Genomic DNA, 20,081 nt, shown 5'->3' on the forward strand with positions numbered 1-20,081 from the left:
AAAAAAAGCATGAAATGAAGAAAATGTACATTGTGTAAACAAATGAAATTCAACACAATTAAAGCATGAATAATAAAGTTCAAAATGTTGGCAGAGGAATTGGTTTTCTCCTGATTTCTAGATTTTGTCACGAAGTTTACTTCAGGGGCGTACCTCTACTCACTTAAATATTATATATTATAATCCCATAAAGGTATCTTTTCCAAAAAACACAATTTTCTGTCAAAAGTGATGAATAAGCGTACCCCCACTCACTGGTTACTCGGTGGGTTAACCAACACCCACATTGAGAGATTCTCTGTGGAAATAAAGATCCCCTTTTTGAAACTACAAAGAAACCTTGATGCGTCTGGCTCCAGTCTAAAACACCGTGAGTGTGGTACGCCATCTTCTTTAAGATTTCCATCCTGAATTTATATAAAAGATACCTTGATGTGCTTTTGTCCACCATCTTGGATGTGAGTGGGGGTACGCCAAACATACACTCATTCATCTGATATATAAAGTTTTGGGATAACCCCCACAAAAGATACCCTGATGAGATTTAACCCACCGAGTAACCAGTGAGTGGGGGTACGCTTATTCATCACTTTTGACAGAAAATTGTGTTTTTTGGAAAAGATACCTTTATGGGATTATAATATATAATATTTAAGTGAGTAGAGGTACGCCCCTGAAGTAAACTTCGTGACAAAATCTAGAAATCAGGAGAAAACCAATTCCTCTGCCAACATTTTGAACTTTATTATTCATGCTTTAATTGTGTTGAATTTCATTTGTTTACACAATGTACATTTTCTTCATTTCATGCTTTTTTTGAGAAAAATAAGAAAACACACGGATCTAACACTTTAAAAGAATTTCTTCAAAGGACCGATACCTTTACCTCCCTCCCATTGAAACATATGAAAGGGAAGTACCTTTGATCTTACATTTGTGCACATTGATTTTGTCCACTTAATTTTTCACGAGTTTTTTATTTTTATATTTTATTTTTGATTTTTTATTTAGTTTATTAGCGCTGTGAACTGTTTCTGGATCTTAAAAACCTTTTCCATTTGTAAACATGCTCTTCAATGCAATTGTATTTAAAAGTGTCTACAGTATGTACAGTACTGTCGCTTACTGAACAGTACAGTAGTAGCAAAGTAGTTCCTGTGCTGCAGAGCTTGTTAATGCTGTAGTCACTTCACGCACAATCAATACGGTTTCTTCCACTAAAGCTGTGCAGCGCACATTCCATGCATGCCCAGAGAAGATTTCAAAAAGTGACATCCTAGTGGATGATCACTGGTATTGCACTCATCCGGTAACGCCATAGCCAATCGCCAAGCTGTGAAATGTTTGAGCTGCCTTGCGCTGTGGTTTACCATAGGAAGGCTGAATGAGAGGTTCTACATCTGTATCGTGTACTAATTTATTATATACAGTACAGTTGAATTTTATGTGTTTAAAAAGTGCAGTTTGCACCTGAGTAGCTGCTCTTTAGTTAAAGAAAATGGGAAATATTTGAAAAAAAAAAAGCGCTTGGTTATAAATGGTATAAGTACTGTGATTTAGAATGTGTGCATGCCTTAATAAAAACAATATAATGTACGCTACTTTGCATTATGAAAATCCAATAAAAATCATTAAAAGAAAAATACTAAAGTCACTGAGATCCACTCTGTGATACCCCCTTTCACACAGAAAACCAAATTACCGGGTGAAGCACTAAACTCACCATCGGCAATCTTTATGCTCCACACTTTAATAAACTTATCTAAAACCTTAACTAACGTAACACTAAAATAACGAGACAGACACAAGTGCTGGCGTTTCAAAATATGATGTCAAATTTAGTTATTGACAGCTATAACTTGACTATAAAGGGTGGCGGCCCTAAAGAACCGTCATAGAAAAGAAAGATCACAACACACCATTCATACATCGTTGGTGTCCAACTCTCCCCTCGCGACCCGCCCGTGCGGATGGTGCAGCCCATCCCCTGTCCAAGGGGCATGGGTTAGCGACCTATCAATTTAGGGAGAGTGCACCCCACTATCTTCATACGATATTCATTTAAAGAAGGACCGTTCTTTACAGTCGCCAAGAAAAGAAAGTTAGGGAGGGAGGGTAGGGAATTTCCGATCATAGAGAGGCAGTTCACCTGACTTCCTGACTACTCCTAGCTCGAGGAACACCTCCCTTGATCCCTAATTGGCCAACACTGATCTTGTCATAACCCCTAGCAAAACAGCCTAAAGTGCAGGCAGCTCGAATGCCTTCAGTGGTTTATGTCACCTCTTACTTAATCAGCCCTCGGTTTTCTTTCTAACCAGTAATTTACCAGGGTCGAGGGCTCAGGATTTACGAACTGGTGTCACAGACCTGGTCGGCCGATTCTCCAGATACCTCAATATGAGAATCGCCACCAGAGACTTATGGATTCTCCAGCATGTGCGAATGCTAAAATTCATAAACTAATACTGCCACCAGCAAAAGTAAAATAAACATTTATAAAAATATGGATATCCGATAACCTCTTGCCCTTATCTGTATCTGGGCTTACCCATTGCAAATCTCACTTATGTAGCGTTTGGCTTCACCGGCGCATAGCTTTGTTAAGGACACGGAGAATACGCTAGAATTAATTATTTTTTAGTTCAAATAAAATATGCCAAGGTATGATTATAAACAGACAGGAAATACAGTACATAGAAATGTCATAAAAATAAAAAGAGAATAATATGTCAAAACCTAACTCACACCAAGTAGGAATCTGTTGTGGGGGACTGCACAGAATACACAGGGTCACTTCCCATCTTCTCGCTGATCGCCACACACTCAGGTTATGGACAGGGAGACAATTATACCTTGCAGATTTATGCCCCCACACTTTTGTTTTTAACCAGACTGCTCCCAGCAAAATGACCCATCACACTAAATGCCGGGTAATTGCTGGGTTGTATGTCTGAAAGGGATAGAACTGAAGTCATGAGAGATGAGGAATTTACAATCAAGAGCTAAGACAAAAAAATCATCTAAAAAGGATACTCGGATATGGGGAAGGTCTAACTTCAAAAGGTTGACATGGGGCTTTTTATGTGCCGACAGGTGGTATTTCATGCCCTACCATCCACTAGTGCGTGGTGGGAGAATAAAATAGTGTACCGAGCGTAGCGAGGCACCGTGCCTGAAGCATGGCGAGTGCAGCGAGCCATACAACAGGGCATGGTGCTATGTTTCTGTGTCCATGTCGACTGTGTCGAAAATTCGGGACAAATAAAGTGAAAAACTAGTTGCTGTCTATCCAGTGATCCATACCCCGGCCAAGTGTACCGTATATACATGGGATCTTGCCAAATGTATCGTATAATACCTGAGGTCCCTCCATGTGTACCGTATAAAACCTGTGGTCTCGCCATGTGTACCTAGGGTCCCGCCAAGTGTACCGTATAATACTTGGGGTCCTGCCATGTGTACCGTATAATTCCTGGGGTCCCGACAAGTGTACCGCATAATACCTGGGGTCCTGCCATGTCTACCGTATACTACCTAGGGTCCCGCCATGTGTACTGTATAATACCTAGGGGGCCGCCATGTGTCCCGTATAATACCTAGGGGGCCGCCATGTGTACCGTATAATACCTAGGGGGCCGCCATGTGTACTGTATAATACCTAGGGGGCCGCCATGTGTACCGTATAATACCTAGGGGGCCGCCATGTGTACCGTATAATACCTAGGGGGCCGCCATGTGTACCGTATAATACCTAGGGGGCCGCCAAGTGTACCGTATAATTCCTGGGGTCCCGCCATGTGTACTGTATAATACCTGGGGACCTGCTATGTGTACTGTATTTTAAACACTGTATAATAACGTGTTTATTTTGACTTTTTTACAGTTACACCAGCAGAACTTCACCCCCCCACCCAGGCAGAGAAGGGGCAGCCAGGCCCCAGCACAGATGGTAAGTATTGTATACAGTAATACCTGGGGTCCCACCATGCAGAGGAGTAGCTTATGCCTACTGAAGTGCGGTGAGGGTAGTGTCAGGTGAGGCAGGAGCTTTTAGGGAGAGTGACATTGGGGGATGGGGGAGTGACAGTGGGGGACATAGGGCTGAAGCATTACTTACTTTTGAAGCCTACCAGGGCTCCAGCGGCATTGGCAGCAGGAAGAGGGGATACAGCCACAGATCTCATCATGAAGGCAGCCAGCCCAGGCAGCGGTGGAAGGAAAGAGGGAGGGGAGCCAGGCCTTCCGGCAGGTTCTGGAGTTACCGCTGCCAATCATGAAGAGAGCTGGCCACGGCAGCTGGAGTAGGGTAGGAAGGCAGCCCTTCCGGCGGGGTCTGTGGATAGGGCCACAGCATAAGAAGAGAGCAGAGTCACCCAGCGGGGTCGAGGCCGTGGGAGGAGGAGGGAGGTTAGCCGGACCACCCTGAGATGTCGGGCAACTGTACCCGCTCCTTCCCCTCTCCGCGCCACTGCAGGCAATACAGCTTTTCCCGGGGCCTGTCTTGCACCAGATTTCCGGGCGCCCTCCGCTCCCAGCACTGCAAGTTATCGCTGGCAATGCTGAGCGTCCAGGGTAGGCTCTGCTCCAGGCCATGCTTCTGCCTTTTTAGCCTCTTTTTGTGCCCCCAACTTAGCCCGCCCCTGCTGCTGACAGTTTTAAACTGTCAGTTGGAGGCCCAACTCCCGCTGCCTCCCAAAGCTCACACAGCCTCTTACACCATAAATTAAAAAAAAAATACAAATAAGATATTAATAACACAGCATATGTGTTATAAATATCATCTTTGTATATTTTCATTATTTGACAGGTGAGGCTCTGCCTCCCCTGACTGCACATCCCTGACTGTAGGTGACATGGTGCCCGGATCAATGGTATGATCCCCCCCAGCACACACACACACACAGTCATATTTCCTTTCTATAGTAATCCTCCTTACACATTATGCCCCACAATTTGTAATGCCCATTACACATTATGCCCCACACCGTAATGCCTAGTAGACATGGTAATGTCTAGCCACATGGTAGTAATAGTAATGCCTAGCCACATGGTAATGCTTCAATAACTTTATGCCACACACCCTAGTGTCCATTACACATGCTACACACTGTAATGCTTAATTCCTTTTTATGCCACATCCTAATGCCCATTACACATTATGCCACACACCGTAATGCTTCAGGGTAATGTTATACAGGTGCAGTACACGCAATAATGTACTATAATTAAAGTATACCGCCCATTGCATTTTAATGCCATTTATACATGATGCTCCTTGTGGTGCTACTATAATTGCAGTACACTTATAATGCCCCCAGCAGGTGCCCGCTAACACACATAATGGTTCCAGCAGTGGTGCTTACACATATAATGCCCCTACTACTGCTGTTTGCAAATATAATGCTCCCCTGTAGTGTCGCTGCCTTGCACACATAATGCTCCCAATAGCGTCACTTACACATAAAGTATAATGCCCCCTGAAGTTCCGCTTCTCAACTGTACATGCTCGTTGCCAAGGGGGATTACATGCTTGTTGCCATAGGGGGTAACATGCTTGTGGACAGATGTTCCGTTCTCATAGCCAGGGGAGATTACATGGTTGTTGCCAGGGGGACTTAAATGTGCGTTGTCTGGGGGAGTTAAATGCTCGTGGACCAGAAGGCACAGGGTCTCTGTAATGCTGTCAGAGACTCTGCGCCTCTGCAGTGGACATGTGTATGGTTTATTTCCTTGGGTGACTCCAAGTGTACCGTAAAAAACCTGGGATCCCGCCTTCTGTACTGTATAGTACCTGCGGTCCAACCATTTACAGTAAGTACTGTGTGTTTATTTTGTCTATTTTACAGTTACACTAGCAGAGCACTGCACCCCCACCCAGGAGGCAGAGGCGGAGGACCATGGTGGGCAAGTGGAAGGAAGCTCCGACATTGGTAATCATTGTTACAGTCACTATTTTCCTACAGTATTATTGTCATTTGTTTATTTTACAATACTTGGTATCTTTTACACAATGCCTCATTACTGTAATTGAGGACAAGGAGGAAGAAGAGGAGGAGGAGCCATGTCTCCGTAAGTACAGTAAACCATTGGATAGTGTTGATAGTGCTGCGTTCATCTTCTTTGTAGTAGGGATGGCCATCGACCATCGTTGATTAGAAAAACGGTGTAGCACCCAGTTCTCTATGCGTCACCCTGCCGTGTTTTTATAAAAATAAAAAGGGAATAATATGTCAGAACCTAACTCACACCAAGTACTTAGGAATCTGCTGTTGTGGGGGACTGCACAGAATACACAGGGTCACTGATCCCCAAGGAGTCACACTGCATTATGGACAGGGAGACAATTATACCTTGCAGATTTATGCCCCGATGCGTTTGCTTTTAACCAGCTCACTGCTGAACAATGGACCCTGTAATTAACCAACCCCCTCACCTAAGTATCTGTAACCTGAGGATTTATATGAATGCAAAGACAGCCTGCCTGGCAGGGCTGCCACTAGGAATTTTGGGGCCTGGGACTGATTTCCAGTCTGGGCCACTCCTGGCCCCCCTATTGCCCCCCCTCATCCCCCCCCCCCTTTACCACCCGACTACTGCTCCCTCATCCTCTACTGCTGAATGCAGCAGGTCTCGCAGCACAGGGTTCTTCAATGCAGAACGCCGGTGGCCAAAAAAAATGCTGATGTTTTGTTGCCTCACAGCCTGGAATAATTAAAATGGATTGTCTGAAGGTTTGCATGATTTAATTCACAGAGCGTTATAAGTCCCATTATAAACGTAACGCAATGTTGTAATTTTAACCTACAATACTACTTGCTGACCACCAGATGTCACTTATCCTAAACAGTACAGTGCATGTCTCAACGGAGCATTGCTAGTACCACTTGCTGATTAGCAGACATTTACAGTATTGTGACAGATAAAGAACCAGTGCCACATACTGTACATATACAGCAATATATTTGTTCATGTGGTACAGTACACAGTATGGCATGCCAGATCCCGCCAAGTGTACTGTATGATACCTGGGGTCCCGCCAAGTGTACCGTATAATACCTAGGATCATGCCATGTGTATTGTGTAATACCTGGTGTCCTGCCATGTGTACCTTTATAATTCTGGGGTCCCGCCATGTGTACCGTCGAATACCTGGGGTCCCGCCATGTGTACCGTATAATACCTAGGGGGGCGCCCTGTGTACCGTATATTACAGTGATGGCTAACCTTAACAATCCAGCTGTTGTTGAACTATACATCCCAGCATGCCCTGCATCAGTTTTAGCATGTCCAAATAGTAAAACTGATGCAGGGCATTGTGGGATGTGTAGTTCAACAACAGCTGAAGTGTTAAGGTTAGCCATCACTAGTATAATACCTAGGGGGCCGCCATGTACCGTATAATACTTGAGGTTCAAGTGTACCGTATAATTCCTGGTGTCCCACCGTGTATACCATTGAATACTTGGGTCCTGCCAAGTGTACCGTATAATTCCTGGGGTCCCGCCATGTGTACCGTATAATAGTTAGGGGGCCGTCATGTGTACCGTATAATACCTAGGGGGCCACCATGTGTACCGTATAATAATACCTAGGGGGCTGCCTTGTGTACCGTATAATAATGCCTAGGGGGCCGCCATGTGTAGTGTGTATTAAACACTGTATTATAATGTGTTTATTTTTACTTTTTTACAGTTACACCAGCAGAACATCACCCCCCCACCCAGGCAGAGCCGGAGCACTCAGGCCCCAGCACAGATGGTGAGTATTGTATACAGTAATACCTGCGGTCCCGCCATGCAGAGGAGTAGCTACTGTAGGTGACATGGTGCACGGAGCAACGTTATGATTTCCCCCCCCCCCCCCCCACACACAGTAATTTTGGTAATGCTCCTTAAACATTACGCCCCCCCAATCTGTAATGGCCATTACACATTATGCCCCACACCGTGATGCCTAGTAGACATTATGCCACACGGTAATGCTTAATTCCCTTTTATGCCACATCTTAATGTCCATTACACATTATGCCACATGCTGTAATGCTTCAGGGCAACCTTATACAGGTGCAGTACACGTAATAACATACTGTAATTAAAGTATACATTTTGCACCCCCTTATGGAATTTAGTGCCATTTACACATGATGCTCCTTGTGGTACTACTGTACTTGCAGTACACTTATAATGCCCACCAGCGGTGCCCGCTTACACACATAATGGTCCCAGTAGTGCCGCTTACACATATAATGCCCTGATAGGGGGGGTATGGTTCTTGGGCTCTGCACTGGGTTATACCCACCACTGGTGGGGAAGATCAAGAGAAGTCTCCCCACCCTGTGGTGGAATTCAGCCTAGGAAGCCTAGTACCAACTATCTGATATTAAACCCCAATGATGGGAGGATGATTTTTATGTGTTGGTGGTGCTCCACTGTGCAAATATGAAGAAAAAGAGAAAAAGAAAACTCTCTTGAAAAATGTATAGTGTGAATAGAAAATAAAACTTAACTTTTATTGTTTGCTTAATTTAAAAGAGTAGGACAATATACTGTAGCTTATAATATTTGACCAAATGTTAGTGCCAGTCTTGCAGTGAGCTTTGTAGTATATATGCTATGCGCTGGTGATTTGGTATCAATTTTGATTCCCAGTTTGGCAGTGAGCTTTTTAGTATATGCTTTACCACTGGGGTATTGGTTCTAAATGTGGGTACCAATTAGTTTTGTGACGTGAGACGTAGAATGCCCTCCCTGTAGTGCCACCTCATTACACAAATAATGCCCCCACTACTGCTGTTTGCAACAATAATGCCCCCCTGTAGTGCCCTGCCTTGCACACATAATGCCCCTACTAGCGTCACTTAAACATACAGTATAATGCCCGCATGAGTGCAACTTAAATACATAATGTCGCCTGAAGTTCTGCTTACCTACTGTACATACTCGTTGCCAAGGGAGATTATATGATCGTTGCAATGTGCATTCCCTGGGGGAGTTAAATGCTTGTGGACCATGAGGCGCAGGGTCTCTGTAATGCTGTCAGAGACTCTGCGCCTCCACAGTGGACATGTGTATTGTATAATTCCTAGGGTGACTCCAAGTGTACCATATAATACCTGGGGTCCCGCCTTGTGTACTGTACTGTATAACACCTGGGGTCCCGCCTTGTGTACCGTATAATACCTGAGGTTCCGTCAAGTGTACCGTATAATTCCTGGTGTCCCACCGTGTATACCATTGAATACTTGGGTCCTGCCAAGTGTACCGTATAATTCCTGGGGTCCCGCCATATGTACCGTATAATAGTTAGGGGGCCGTCATGTGTACCGTATAATACCTAGGGGGCCACCATGTGTACCGTATAATAATACCTAGGGGGCTGCCTTGTGTACCGTATAATAATACCTAGGGGGCCGCCATGTGTAGTGTATATTAAACACTGTATTATAATGTGTTTATTTTTACTTTTTTACAGTTACACCAGCAGAACTTCACCCCCCCACCCAGGCAGAGCCGGAGCACTCAGGCCCCAGCACAGATGGTGAGTACTGTAATACCTGCGGTCCCGCCATGCAGAGGAGTAGCTACTGTAGGTGACATGGTGCACGGAGCAACGTTATGATTTCCCCCCCCCCCCCCCACACACACAGTAATTTTGGTAATGCTCCTTAAACATTACGCCCCCCCAATCTGTAATGGCCATTACACATTATGCCCCACACCGTGATGCCTAGTAGACATTATGCCACACGGTAATGCTTAATTCCCTTTTATGCCACATCTTAATGTCCATTACACATTATGCCACATGCTGTAATGCTTCAGGGCAACCTTATACAGGTGCAGTACACGTAATAACATACTGTAATTAAAGTATACATTTTGCACCCCCTTATGGAATTTAGTGCCATTTACACATGATGCTCCTTGTGGTACTACTGTACTTGCAGTACACTTATAATGCCCACCAGCAGTGCCCGCTTACACACATAATGGTCCCAGTAGTACCGCTTACACATATAATGCCCTGATAGGGGGGTATGGTTCTTGGGCTCTGCACTGGGTTATACCTACCACTGGTGGGGAAGATCAAGAGAAGTCTCCCCACCCTGTGGTGGAATTCAGCCTAGGAAGCCTAGTACCAACTATCTGATATTAAACCCCAATGATGGGAGGATGATTTTTATGTGTTGGTGGTGCTCCACTGTGCAAATATGAAGAAAAAGAGAAAAAGAAGACTCTCTTGAAAAATGTATAGTGTGAATAGAAAATAAAACTTAACTTTTATTGTTTGCTTAATTTAAAAGAGTAGGACAATATACTGTAGCTTATAATATTTGACCAAATGTTAGTGCCAGTCTTGCAGTGAGCTTTGTAGTATATATGCTATGCGCTGGTGATTTGGTATCAATTTTGATTCCCAGTTTGGCAGTGAGCTTTTTAGTATATGCTTTACCACTGGGGTATTGGTTCTAAATGTGGGTACCAATTAGTTTTGTGACGTGAGACATAGAATGCCCTCCCTGTAGTGCCACCTCATTACACAAATAATGCCCCCACTACTGCTGTTTGCAAATATAATGCCCCCCTGTAGTGCCCTGCCTTGCACACATAATGCCCCTACTAGCGTCACTTAAACATACAGTATAATGCCCGCATGAGTGCAACTTAAATACATAATGTCGCCTGAAGTTCTGCTTACCTACTGTACATGCTCGTTGCCAAGGGAGATTATATGATCGTTGCAATGTGCATTCCCTGGGGGAGTTAAATGCTTGTGGACCATGAGGCGCAGGGTCTCTGTAATGCTGTCAGAGACTCTGCGCATCCACAGTGGACATGTGTATTGTATAATTCCTAGGGTGACTCCAAGTGTACCATATAATACCTGGGGTCCCGCCTTGTGTACTGTACTGTATAACACCTGGGGTCCCGCCTTGTGTACCGTATAATACCTGAGGTTCCGTTAAGTGTACCGTATAATTCCTGGTGTCCCACCGTGTATACCATTGAATACTTGGGTCCTGCCAAGTGTACCGTATAATTCCTGGGGTCCCGCCATGTGTATCGTATAATAGTTAGGGGGCCGTCATGTGTACCGTATAATACCTAGGGGGCCACCATGTGTACCGTATAATAATACCTAGGGGGCTGCCATGAGTACCGTATAATAATACCTAGGGGGTGGCCATGTGTAGTGTATATTAAACACTGTATAATAATGTGTTTATTTTTACTTTTTTACAGTTACACCAGCAGAACTTCACCCCCCCACCCAGGCAGAGCCGGAGCACTCAGGCCCCAGCACAGATGGTGAGTACTGTATACAGTAATACCTGCGGTCCTGCCATGCAGAGGAGTAGCTACTGTAGGTGACATGGTGCACGGAGCAACGTTATGGTTTGCCCCCCCCCTCCACACACACAGTCATTTTGGTAATGCTCCTTAAACATTATGCCCCCCAATCTGTAATGGCCATTACACATTATGATCCACACCGTAATGCCTAGTAGACATTATGCCACACGGTAATGCTTAAATAACTTTATGCCACACACAGTAATGTCCATTACACATGCTACACACCGTAATGCTTAATTCCCTTTTATGCCACATCTTAATGTCCATTACACATTATGCCACATGCTGTAATGCTTCAGGGTAACCTTATACATTTTGCATCCCCTTATGGCATTTAGTGCCATTTACACATGATGCTCCTTGTGGTACTACTGTACTTGCAGTACACTTATAATGCCCACCAGCGGTGCCCGCTTACACACATAATGGTCCCAGTAGTGCCGCTTACACATATAATGCCCTGATGGGGGGGTATGGTTCTTGAGCTCTGCACTGGGTTATACCTACCACTGGTGGGGAAGATCAAGAGAGGTCTCCCCACCCTGTGGTGGGATTCAGCCTAGGAAGCCTAGTACCAACTATCTGATATTAAACCCCAATGATGGGAGGATGATTTTTATTTGTTGGTGGTGCTCCACTGTGCAAATATGAAGAAAAAGAGAAAAAAAAGACTCTCTTGAAAAATGTATAGTGTGAATAGAAAATAAAACTTAACTTTTATTGTTTGCTTAATTTAAAAGAGTAGGACAATATACTGTAGCTTATAATATTTGATCAAATGTTAGTGCCAGTCTTGCAGTGAGCTTTGTAGTATATATGCTATGCGCTGGTGATTTGGTATCAATTTTGATTCCCAGTTTGGCAGTAAGCTTTTTAGTATATGCTTTACCACTGGGGTATTGGTTCTAAATGTGGGTACCAATTAGTTTTGTGACGTGAGACATAGAATGCCCTCCCTGTAGTGCCACCTCATTACACAAATAATGCCCCCACTACTGCTGTTTGCAAATACAATGCCCCCCTGTAGTGCCGCTGCCTTGCACACATAATGCCCCAGCTAGCGTCACTTAAACATACAGTATAATGCCCACACTAGTGTCACTTAAACATACAGTATAATGCCCGCATGAGTGCAACTTAAATACATAATGTCGCCTGAAGTTCTGCTTACCTACTGTACATGCTCGTTGCCAAGGGAGATTATATGATCGTTGCAATGTGCATTCCCTGGGGGAGTTAAATGCTTGTGGACCATGAGGCGCAGGGTCTCTGTAATGCTGTCAGAGACTCTGCGCCTCCACAGTGGACATGTGTATTGTATAATTCCTAGGGTGACTCCAAGTGTACCATATAATACCTGGGGTCCCGCCTTGTGTACTGTACTGTATAACACCTGGGGTCCCGCTTTGTGTACTGTATAGTACCTGCGGTCCAACCACTTACAGTACTATATGTTTATTTTGTATTTTTTACAGTTACACCAGCAGATCACCACACCCCCACCCAGGAGGCAGAGGCGGAGGACCATGGTGGGCAAGTGGAAGGAAGCTCCGACATTGGTAATCATTGTTACAGTCACTATTTTCCTAAAGTATTATTGTCATTTGCTTATTTTACAATACTTGGTGTCTTTAACACACAGAACGCCTCATTACTGTAACTGTGGAAAAGAAGGAAGAAGAGGAGGAGGAGCCATGTCTCCGTAAGTACAGTAAAGAATTGAATAGTGCTGATAGTGCTGTGTTCATCTCCTTTGTGGTAGGGATGCCACTAGGAATTTTGGGGCCTGGGACTGATTTCAAGTCTGGGCCCCTCCTGGCCCCCCTATTGCCCCCCCTCATCTCCCCCCCCCCCCCCCCCCCTTTACCACCCGACTTCTGCTCCCTCATCCTCTACTGCTGAATGCAGCAGGTCTCGCAGCACAGGCTACTTCTATGCAGAACACCGGTGACCAAAAAAAATGCAGCACCGGCTGGTTAGAGCTTGTGTACCAGCAGCCACTCTGATTGGCTAACAGTACACAAGCTCTGATTGGCTTAAAAGACTCTGCAGCATTGTAATTGGATGCCAACGTCCTGCATTGAAGAAGCCTTTGCTTCGGGACCTGCACAGGCAGCACAGCGGAGTCAGCTGGGGGGGGGGTTTGCGGTGGGCAAAATGAACTTCCCAGACACTTCCAGAGGCCGTTGCCCGTAACAGCTGTACCCACAGCACCCCCCTGTTGGCAGCCCTGCCTGGTTGTGAGTTACAATGTTTACTCAAAACCCCCCAGGCCTAGTTTATCGAGGAGACCTGGTTTGTGATGACAGATTCTTATCTCATCCTGACTCCAGGGATCTGTTCTGTACACCCTCAAAGTGACAACTTCCTAGCCCCCCCCCCCGGGTCACAGTAAGTGCACAGGCGGTACAGAAGAAATACATTTATATCACACCTAATAATAGGAATATCCATAGGAAATATAATTTCTGCGATCAAATCAGGTGATGAATCCTGACACCCGGGTTGACCCTTTCACATAGAAGAAATATCAGTGTGAAAGGAATCAGGCTGCTCCCAGCAAAATGACCCATCACACTAAATGCCGGGTAATTGCCGGGGTCGTATGTCTGAAAGGGCTAGAACTGAAGTCATGAGAGATTAGGAATTTACAGTCAAGAGCTAAGAGAAAAATTCATCTAAAAAGGATACTCGGACCAACTCCTTACCAGAGAAATGAACAAACAACCAAAAATTTACAGGAAAGACTTAAGATCTAATACAGTGCCTTGCAAAAGTATTCACCCCCTTGGCATTTCTGATGTTTTGTTGCCTCACAACCTGGAATTAAAATGGATTGTCTGAAGGTTTGCATGATTTCATTCACAGAACATTCCTACAGATGTGTCCTCATGCATCGTTGCTGCATACTGCATAGCGGGCACTTTGCAAATCGCGACAGCTCCTTGCGTTATAAGCCCTGTTATAAATCGCCTTATAAACGTAACATTCCAATTGTAACCTGCAATACTACTGGCTGACCACCAGATGTCACTTATCCTAAAAAGTACAGTACATGCCTCAACGGAGTATTCCTAGTGCCGCCTGCTGATTGGCAGACATTTACAATATTGTGACAGATAAAGAACCAATGCCACATACCGTAAAGGTACAAGCAAATGTATTTGTTCATATGGTACAGTATACAGTATGGAATGCCAGGTTGCCATGTTCACGCTACAAGTTTTGTCTTTACATTGGTTAAAAATTACTGGATTGTTTTCGCAAGAGCAGATTTGTTTTGTCACACGTCATTGGTGCGTTCTGTAATACGGTATAATGTAACTGATACAAACATGTATCACAGGTTGCTGTGGCCTAGCAGGTAGAGACACTGGCATGTGCTGCACTACAGTATGGCACCGGTTTGATCCACAGTGGGGTACACTATTATTTTTTTATTTATTTTTTAATATACATGCTTTTTTTTATCAATAAAGCTATCTGGTACTTTTCAAATTCTCTTTGAAAAAAAAAAATACCAGGCTGCCAGGTACACGCTATAGTTATTGTCATTACAGAAGTTAAAAATTACGGGATTGTTTTCACCTTTGTACATCTTTCAAGATGTTTTTTTTTTTTTATTGTGAAGCAAACAATAAATAGGACAAAATAACCGAAAACTTCAGCGTGCATAAGTATTCACCCCACTAAAGTCAGTACTTTGTAGAGCCACCTATTACAGCTGCAAGTCAGTTTGTATAAGTCTCTATCAGCTTGCCACATCTTGCCACTGGGATTTTTGCCCATTCCTCAAAGCAAAACTGCTCCAGCTCCGTCATGTTGGATGGTTTCCCCTTGTCAACAGTAATCTTCAAGACTGACCACAGATTTTCAATTGGATTGAGATCTGGGCTTCGTGTAGGCCAGGGGTGCTCAAACTATTTTGCTCTTTGACCCCAACAAACAGTAAAAATTATTACAGGACCCAGCAAGTTACTACTAAATGGCCTCCACATGTGTGGTCAGTGAAGTGAAGTGACCGCTTTTGTGACAGGTGGGTAATGGGGGGATGGAAAAGGTGACAGGGGGATGGAAGAGGGAAGCAGTGGGTGTTTACTTAATAAGTTATACCTTGTCCCCCCTCCACAGACACATTAGCCTGATGATCAGCAACATAGAGTCGTGACCCCATGCTGAGTTGATCGAGACCAACTTTGGGGTCAGGACCCACAGTTTGAGAACCGCTGGTCTAGGCCATTCCAACACATTTAAAGGTGTCATCTTAAACCACTCAAGTGTTGCTTTAGCTGTATGCTTCAGGTCATTTTCCTGCTGGAAGGTGAACCTCCGACCCAGTCTCAAATCACAGGCAGATTGAAACAGGTTTTGCTTAAGAATATCCCTGTTTTTAGTACCATCTATCTGTCCCTTGACTCAAATCAGTTTCCCTTTATCTGCTGCTGAAAAACATCACCACAGCATGATGCATGGTGTTCTTGGGGTGATGGCATGTGTTGGGTTTGTGCCAGACGTAGCGTTTTCCTTGGTGGCCAAAAAGTTCAATTTTAGTCTCATCTGACCAGAGCACCTTCCTCCATACATTTGGGGAGTCACCAGTTGCTTTTTGGCAGTCAAAACGTGCCTTCTTATTATTAACATTAAGTAATGTTTTTTTTCTGGTCACTCTTTTATAAAGCCCAGCTCCTTCAGGGTTACCTTTGGTCTCTGTGTTGCCTCTCTGATTAATACCCTCCTTGCCCGGTCTGTGAGTTTTGGTTGGCGGCCCTCTCTTGGCAGGTTTGTTGTGGTACCATGTTCTTTCCATTTGAAGATGACGGATTTGATGGTGCTCCGGGGGATCATCAAATATTTTGATATGTTTTTCTAACCCTGACTTGTATTTCTCAACGACTTTGTCCCTGACCTGTTCGGAGAGTTCCTTGGTCTTCATGGTGTGATGGTGATGCCTCTTGCTTAGTGATGTTGCAGCCTCATGGGGCCTTTCAGAAAAGGTGTGTTTATACTGACAGATCATGTGACACTTAGATTGCGCACAGGTGGACTTCATTTCAATAGCTACATGACTTCCGAAGGTAATTTGTTGTACTAGAACTTTTGAGGGGCATTCATAGCAAAGGGGGTGAATACATATTCACATGTCAATTTTTATTTTTAAAAATATTTTTTTATAAATATCTTTTTCATTTCACTTCACCAACTTAGACTATTTTGTGCAGATCCATCACATAAAATTCAGATAAAAAAATAAATTACAGGTTGTAATGTAACAAAATAGGTAAAAGGCCAAGGGGGTGAATACTTTTGCAAGGCACTGTATAAAGACAAAAATAACACAAATAAAGACCGACCTGCACAATTCATCACTCCGATTACAAACAGATTAAAGAGATTCTTGCAAAATATTGGCATACTGTATCTAATTACTGGACACAGAACTGAAAACAACATTGCCACCAAGACCGCAAATCTATACAAGAACTGACCCACAGCTTCGTACCAACTAATGATGCCTGAATTGTGTGCAGAAGAAAAAAAAAACAATCAACAAAACCATTTTTAACATTCGCATCAAATCAAACCAAAAAAATATGTAAACAAAGACAACGCATTATGTGCAATTCAAAAGGAATCATAAATCTCCTGGAGTCAAGTGCCCTTGTGGGCCCCAAAATGTGGGCCAAACGAAAAGATGTTTAAAAACACACATGGCCAAACAGTTCTATAATATAAAAAAGGACTACAAATGCACAGTCTTTTGCAAAAAAATGTTGAAAAGTATAATGAAAATCCGAAAGGCCTAATAATTAAAGTCATTGAAAGAAATTCCTGAAAATTGGAGAGGTGGAGACCATGTGACGGCACTAAAAAGATGTGGAACTAAGTGGATTTATCTACTCAAAACACTACAACGTTCAGAACTTAACATAGACATAGAATTGGCAGCTTTACTCTTAGACACATAAAACACACATTCTATTCTTAACCACCAAAAAAGAACAACTTCCTGTTTTACTACTAAAGTTTTCAACATGAGGAATAAAAGGAGAACATCAGCTCCAGCCATGTCCTTGACAAAGAGACTCAGTTCTTGAAATGCATTGGGTTGGGAGAGGGGAAGCCCGCCCGCACATTGACCGCGCCGCACAAGTGGATCTTCCAGTTATGGGAAAGCCGCTGCCATTACCAAGAGGACGGAGAAAGATCAAACCACCTCCAGGAAGAAAAGCCAGAGGTATAGGTAAGAGCAGCGAAAGGAAGTCAGCAAGCCACCCTCACACTAGTGCTGAACACCCAATATCGGAGCATCTCACCATATCCCACGCTGGGTCCCCTCCAACTGCTCTAATTAGAGCTGTAAATAATGACAATTGTCTGGTTATTTCATATTGTTTTTTAAAGTTTTTATTTGATTTTTGTATAATGCAAAGTAGCGTTCATTATTTTGTTTTTATTAAGGCACATTCTAAATCTAAATCACAGTACATATACCATTTATAACCAAGTGCTTTTTTCACTTATTACTGTATATATACAGTAGCATCATCATTTCCTTTTTAAATGCCTGGATATAAATTACACAGCACTGAAGAGCAGGGGGACACTTCACCTCCAACGTGAGTTTATGCCCTTTTAGTCCATCTCGGCTGAGGGTCATCCCAAATGTTTCCGGACCTCGTAGTAACTCTTCCACCTTATATAAACCAAAATATAGAGAGAAATAAACAAAATATTGAGTATTCCAGGACTCCAGGTATGTGACCCTATAGAGATGGACGTGGGTGGGTAAATGGACATGTGACAGAGGTTCCGCCGCTGCCTTGGTCACATCTTAAGAAAAACGTCCCCATTGTTCTTCTCAGTTTGGGAAATTTGTAACAAAACATCTAAAAAAAAAAGACCAGTGGAGAATTTGCGCATAAAAACCTCCAGCTTCTAGATACTGTATCTCTTGTCCTCTTTAGAAGGACCAATATATCTTCCTCCCATATGTTTGTCATCAGTGTGAATTTGGGTGATTATGGTTCATAATTATAACTGTTGTTGACAGCTGGCTGTGATCGGTTCTTGAAAACTGAGCATAAAAAAGATGATGATGATGATGATGATGAAAACTTGAAGTTCCCTACTCAGGAAACAGGTAAGATACCATCAGTGGTAAGTCATTGGACAGGAGGTAGAAGCAGATCATTTATTAGACCAGTGATAAGGGGTTTGGGAGTGCTGTGGTTCCCAGATTACTTTGGCACGTGTTCATGCGGGAAGAGATCCAACCTGCAGTTACAGAAGCTCCTCTGCCAGAAGCTATATCGATGATCTTCTGTAAAATGACTCGAAAGAGTAAGTTAGGGAATTGCTAGAATATTTTTTTTTTGCTCATCAAAATACCCAGCACACATTGTAAACCAGAGGAATGCTCCTTTCTGCACAAATGCATATGCTGGGTGGGAGCAAGCATGGCAAACTGCTAGTTCACCGTCCCATTCGCACCCACCAGTGCGGGCAGGGGGGGCATGAGTTGGCGGCGAGGGAACGCGACCATGGGAACGGCCAACGTAACATGGGTGTTCCCATAAATACACTGAGCGTTCCCATGGAAATCGGGCAGTAATATGGCTGCCAGGGGCAGGCAGCTGACAACACTGGATGTCAGCTTCCCTCCCTGTTCCCGAACAAGGAACACGCAAAACTAAGGCACCTGAGAGTTACTTAGGTTTGCGTGCACACTCCAAATCATTTGGTCCCCGCAGCCAAGACTCCGAATGGTTGTTTATGCAAAACATCCATTTGCAGCCGTGCAGGAAACACGGCGAGTGTGGGGGGTACGGGCGGCTGGAAGAGTGGTGTGCGGTGTTAAAATCAACCAGATCATCTTCCGTGATGAGCCTTAGGATAAAATATACAATATTTTTAGCTTCTAGAGAAGAACCAAAGTACAGAAGTATGATACTGTAGTTATTAAAGGTTCTCATTGGGTGGGTGTGACTAGTGATGGAGCAGATCTTAGTTGGTGGGTGTGAACTTAGTGGTGTAGTAGATCTCAGTGGGCGAATGTAATAAAAGGAACAGAGTGGATCTCAATGGGTGAGTGTGCCCTGGTGTCAGAAGAGACCTTGGTGTTTATGATGAGCTTCCAGTCACATGCAGTTCAATGGATAGAACTATTGTATTAATAACTATTTGAGAAACCTTAATGGTGAATATACAGTAAATTTAAATATTTACTGCTACACATCGATGTGAAATGCAGAAGATCCCCGGGGGTATATTTACTAAATAGAGCAGTGATTTTCAACCTTTTTACCTTTCGGTACACTAAATAAAATTGCCAAGGCACACCATGAGATCCCCACCGGGCAAAACACATTAGTTCCCACAGGAAAAAAAAACAAAAACAAACCTATTGGCCCCCATATAAAATACGATCACACTGGTCCCCACAGGTAACACAAATAAAATACATTGGCCCTTTACATGAAAAGAAGAGACGGGTAAATAACAGTTGAACTTGTGGTGGCTGTAAACCGGTTTGGGCATCTCTAGATCTGGGGGCACACTGAGAACAGCTCAGGGCACACTAGTTGAAAAACACTGACATAGAAGTGCAGATGTTGCCCATAGCAACCAAACAATTTCTAACTTACAGTATCTTTTAGAAGGTGCTAGATCAGGGCTGGGCAACACCGGCCCTCCAGATGTTGATAAACTACACATCCCAGC

The 20,081-nt window shown here is 43.8% G+C and overlaps 1 protein-coding gene across 9 annotated transcripts in view; it reads left to right on the top strand.

The window, feature by feature from the left end:
• Nucleotides 1-20,081, top strand: part of LOC146050395 (uncharacterized) — a 62,486-nt gene that overhangs the window by 34,990 nt on the left and 7,415 nt on the right. For 2 of the 9 annotated variants that reach the window (XM_083167383.1, XM_083167389.1), the window contains 8 exons: nt 3,887-3,952; nt 5,850-5,933; nt 7,696-7,761; nt 9,475-9,540; nt 11,247-11,312; nt 12,836-12,919; nt 13,003-13,062; nt 18,412-18,501. In XM_083167383.1, the coding sequence (XP_083023509.1) occupies nt 3,887-3,952; nt 5,850-5,933; nt 7,696-7,761; nt 9,475-9,540; nt 11,247-11,312; nt 12,836-12,919; nt 13,003-13,062; nt 18,412-18,501 (582 nt within the window). Of the gene's footprint in view, nt 1-3,886; nt 3,953-5,849; nt 5,934-6,035; nt 6,073-7,695; nt 7,762-9,474; nt 9,541-11,246; nt 11,313-12,835; nt 12,920-13,002; nt 13,063-18,411; nt 18,502-20,081 lie in introns of those variants that run through there. The other 7 variants (XR_014466301.1, XR_014466300.1, XM_083167386.1 and 4 more) reach the window with 7 other exon arrangements.

This window comes from Crinia signifera, chromosome 12, assembly GCF_055691185.1.
Source record: "Crinia signifera chromosome 12, ASM5569118v1, whole genome shotgun sequence".
NCBI classification, from domain to species: Eukaryota; Metazoa; Chordata; class Amphibia; order Anura; family Myobatrachidae; genus Crinia; species Crinia signifera.